The following is a 4,444-nucleotide window of genomic DNA, read 5'->3' on the forward strand; positions in this document are numbered from 1 at the left end:
TTTTTTGAGTAATTTATGTGTGTCTTTTTCTCTACTTTGTAATATGGTTCTTACCAGCTAGAAATCTTAATGACCATGATTAGATTATAATTTTCTTAAGGGGATGACATGTAGGTGTGTGATGGGATGTACACACTTATGTGTATATTTACATATACATACATATTATATAATATATGTACTTGAGATCAGGTGTTGCCTACATTTCTGTATTTTTAATCAAGTACCTTGCATAGCACCTGGATATAATATTTAATGATTTTTCTTTCATGTGGTTGTTGAGCCAATGTTAGCGGTATTTGAAAGATGATGGACAATGAAAAATGTATTCTAGAACAATGAAAGGAAAGTATTTAAAATAAAAATTAAAATAAAATAGTCCAATGAGATTATCAATTCTTGGGAATATTCTAGAATGTATTATTAAAGAGATGGTGAATGCATATTTAGAAAAGGAGACAATCATAAAAAAGAGACAGTAATGTTTCATCAAGGCAGGATCATGTCAAACAAATCTATCTCCTTTTTTTGATAGTTTTGCTACATGGATGAGAGGGAAGGAATAAGCATGTGCAAGGCATTGTGTTAATTGTTTTAGAAATATGATCTCATTTGATTTTTACAACTCTGGGAAGTATGTGCTATTATAATTCCAACTTTGTACTTGAAGAAACCGAGACAAATGGACATTAAGTGATTTGCCCAGGCTCACAGGGTTACTATGCATCTGAATCATGTATGAATTCAAGTCTTCCTCCAGGTCCACCACTCTATCCACTATACCACCTAGCTCCCTTGGTCAGGGAAATGCTGAAGATATAGTTTATATAGATTTTATTAAAGTATTTCATAAAAATTTTCATCCTAGTCTCATGGAAGAGATGAAGGAATGTTGATTAGAGGATAGTAGGATGAGATGAGTCCAGATTTGGTTGAATCGTTATGTTCAAAAAATAGTTTTTAATGTTGGAAATCTACTTGGGGAAAAGGAAGAAGAAATAAATGAGCATTTGTTAAGCACCTGCTATATACCCGTCACTGTGCTAGGAACTTTACAAATATTGTCCCAATTGATCCTTGGAAGGAGATTTTTAGTGGAGAGCTCTAGGGAACAAATAGTTTTGTGCTATGTATTTTTATCCTTGACTTGGATAAAGAAATAGATATCATGATCATCAGATCATTTGATGACCCCAAATTAGGAAGGATAGCCAACACATGGGATGAGAAAGATAGGATTCAAAAAGGATCTTGGGCCTGGAGAAGATGGCGGTCTCCACAAGAATTAAAGTTCCACATAATTTCCACTTGTTAGAAAAACTAGAAGAAATGCAAAAAGGACTAGGCAATGGTACAGTTAGCTGGGGACTTGAAGATGATGAAGATATGACACTTACAAGGTATCAGGGAAAGCTGCAGTATTTGAATTATGATCAAAATATATATCGAATTAACCAAAGATGCCAATGGAGTACCAGCTCTGTCAGGTTCTACCAAACTGGAAAGAAAAGCCTGAGAGCATGGGCCGGGTGACAGACTGTCACCTGAGGACCAGCCTCTCTCAATGTGGAAGAGACTCTTCACCAAAAGGCTGCCACCAGACAAACTATGAAAACAGAACATATAGTCTGAAAGTAGAGTGTGGACCTAAATACCCAGAAGCACCTCCAACAGTTAGATTTGTAACAAAAATTAATGTGAATGGGATAAATAATTCCAATAGAATGATAGAGGCACAGAGCATACCAGTGTTAGCAAAATGTCAAAATTCTTATAGCATTAAAGTTGTAAAGAGCTGAGGAGTCGAATGATGTCCAAATAAAACATGAAACTTCTGCAACTTCCAGAAGGACAAACATACAGCAATTAATTTTAACAAATCTCAAACTTATTTAAACCAACAACATTAATGCATGTTAATGTCTTGATTAAACCTCACAATGCAAAACCCATACATTAAAAGAATTCCAGCTAGTATACATGACCTGGACATTTGAAAGAATATATTTAATATATGTACACTCATTATGTTTTCAGGCACAATGGGAAGAAAAATGCAGCACAATTTCCCCCCCTCTTATCAAGGCATTATCACTTAAGTATAAGTTTGGAATATTTCAAATATTCTTAAAGATCTCTTTTAGGAAACAAATTATACTTATTTGAAAATTAATTTATTCAAGAATAAATACTACAGGTGCTAAAGATCAATGCACATTTGATAAATGATGAACTTTTTCCTTGCTTCCAAAGCACTGATAATTGAAAAAAAAAGTTCCACATCTGTTTCGATGGCTAGAAGCCCTGCCATGTGTTTTTTTTTATTCAAACCCATTTCTATTGTTACCTAAAACATGTTAAATATTAGATAGTATTAATGATACATTTTAAATATTGCTGTTCTGTTGTCACCTGATAAAGACTACATATTAGCTGTGGATTTTGTATTCAAATCTGCATCTTCCTAAGTGTGTATACTGTATATTTTATTGTGTAAAATTGTTGACCAGAATAAATAGATACTGCCTCAAGCATCATATTAGGCACCTGACAGTTCATACCTGAGAAGAGTTCCTATTTCTAGTACAAACTGTCTACACATCCTTTTGTAGATCTTCATTTAAGAATGTCTAAACAGATTATGAGTGGGAAAAATGCAGGACTTGGAGTCAAAGGAGAGATGCCTTTGACTCGCACCCAAGAAAGGAGACATCTAGGTTTGTCTTCCACTTCTGGTACTTGTATGACCATGGGTAAATCGCCTGACCTTTCTAAGTTTCTATTTCTTAATCTTTTAAATGGGGATAATACCAGTAGTACTTTCTTCACAGGATTGTGTGTGAGGATCAAATGAAAGCCCTACAAATTATTTTGTACACTGTATTAAGTAATATAAATTTATAAGGGGTATAGTGTAGTTACAAATACATCACCTATCATTAGTATGTATAAATTATATTATAGAAGCATGAACTGTTTTCTTTGGAAGCCTTTCTGTAGATGCTCAGATACCAGTGATTCAGTGAATGTTCAGCCACATTGTGCACTCTTTGGCATCTCATCTAATTGCGCCTCCCTATGTTTCTGCTTACCCTGTACGCAATTAATACCCTTTGGATTACTAATATTGTGCATCCATTATGTTTTTCTTAACTGGATACATAGTGTCACTCATGTGATGGGTACATTTTCCTTTGTATTTTCCCAACTCATCTTTTATCTACTTCCTCTAAAAGGATGTCGAGAGACAGCTATCTAGACACTTTCTAGCTCTGTGATCTGGAGCAAATCTATTAACTCTAGTTGCCTAGTCCTTGCCTGTCTTCTGCCTTGGAATCAGTACTTATTATCAATTCTAAGAGAGAAGGTAAGGTTTTATTAAAACAAGTCAAAAGAGGCCAAATCAGATCAAGTAGTAGGTCACCAGCAGGCTGAAAAGACTGAATCAAGCTATGAATTGCCTGCTCATTTCCTTAACATGGTGATAAATGACAAATGTAGTTTTTTCATTCAAATTAAATTATATGTGACTTGAGGAAACCTGAAAAATCCCAATGTCTATCTCTGTCTACCGGGGAAAAAGAAGGAACCAGTGTTACTAGTGGAATGGTAGTTGTTATTGCTTACCAGTGGATGAACTCCCCCATAAGCAAAAACTTAAATCCAGGGCAACCTCCCCATTGTCTTATTGGGACAGACTACAAGAGACTATAGACAGGCCATGCTAGTGGCCATTCTTCTCTCACAAAACAGTCCTTTCCTGTGGCCCCAACTGGTGGTCACTGAGACTGATTCTTAAGCAGCTGCCATCTGCTGGCAAGATCATGTTGTATGCCATCCCATTAGACTTATAATGTATTTTCTAAGAGAACTCAGGTTAAAATGAACATAAAGGTCAGCCTTAAGAAGAGAAATCTCAAAAAAGGCAGAAAGGAATAGGTAAGAGGTCTCTTCTTTCTTTCTTCTTCCTTTTTTGCTGGCATTTGATGGGCTGATTAAGAGCTTATTTGATCTTATTGTTTAATTCTCACATCACCACTATGGAGTGGGTAGTTTGAGCATTATCTATTAATAAATAACAGAGTCAGAATTGAACCCATATCCTCTAACTTCATATCTATGAGTAGTTCCAGAATTACACCTTACCTAAGGGTCTCTGGTCTTAACACCAGCTATCTGGCCTCTAAATTATTAGGTCTCCCTGAGGCCACCAAATTTGAGACTTGTTTAGTTTGACTAAGAAAAGCACTTATGAATTGCTTCCAGTGTCCTAAGTACTAAATACTGTGTGTATATATATATATATATACACATATATATACATATATATATATATGGAGAGAGAGAGAGAGAGAGACAGAGAGAGAGACAGAGAGAGACAGAGAGACAGAGAGACAGAGACAGAGACAGAGACAGAAACAGAGAGACAGAAAGACAGACACAG

The 4,444-nt window shown here is 35.4% G+C and overlaps 1 protein-coding gene across 1 annotated transcript; it reads left to right on the plus strand.

Moving 5' to 3' along the window:
• The first annotated feature begins 1,266 nt into the window (after positions 1 to 1,266).
• LOC123245689 (ubiquitin-conjugating enzyme E2 variant 2-like) lies at positions 1,267 to 1,799 on the plus strand. Its single transcript, XM_044674683.1, has 2 exons — positions 1,267 to 1,415; positions 1,574 to 1,799. Exons 1-2 carry the CDS (start codon positions 1,267 to 1,269, stop codon positions 1,797 to 1,799), a joined length of 375 nt encoding a protein of 124 aa, XP_044530618.1.
• The last annotated feature ends 2,645 nt before the right edge of the window (positions 1,800 to 4,444 follow it).

This window comes from Gracilinanus agilis, chromosome 4, assembly GCF_016433145.1.
Source record: "Gracilinanus agilis isolate LMUSP501 chromosome 4, AgileGrace, whole genome shotgun sequence".
NCBI classification, from domain to species: Eukaryota; Metazoa; Chordata; class Mammalia; order Didelphimorphia; family Didelphidae; genus Gracilinanus; species Gracilinanus agilis.

Excerpts from the sequence above, each read along its gene's own strand:
- LOC123245689 (XM_044674683.1), top strand. The coding sequence starts at position 1,267 with ATGGCGGTCTCCACAAGAATTAAAGTTCCACATAATTTCCACTTGTTA. Across the intron at positions 1,416-1,573 it reads ACAAGGTATCAGGGAAAGCT|AGACTCTTCACCAAAAGGCT; the intron begins GCAGTATTTGAA and ends TCAATGTGGAAG.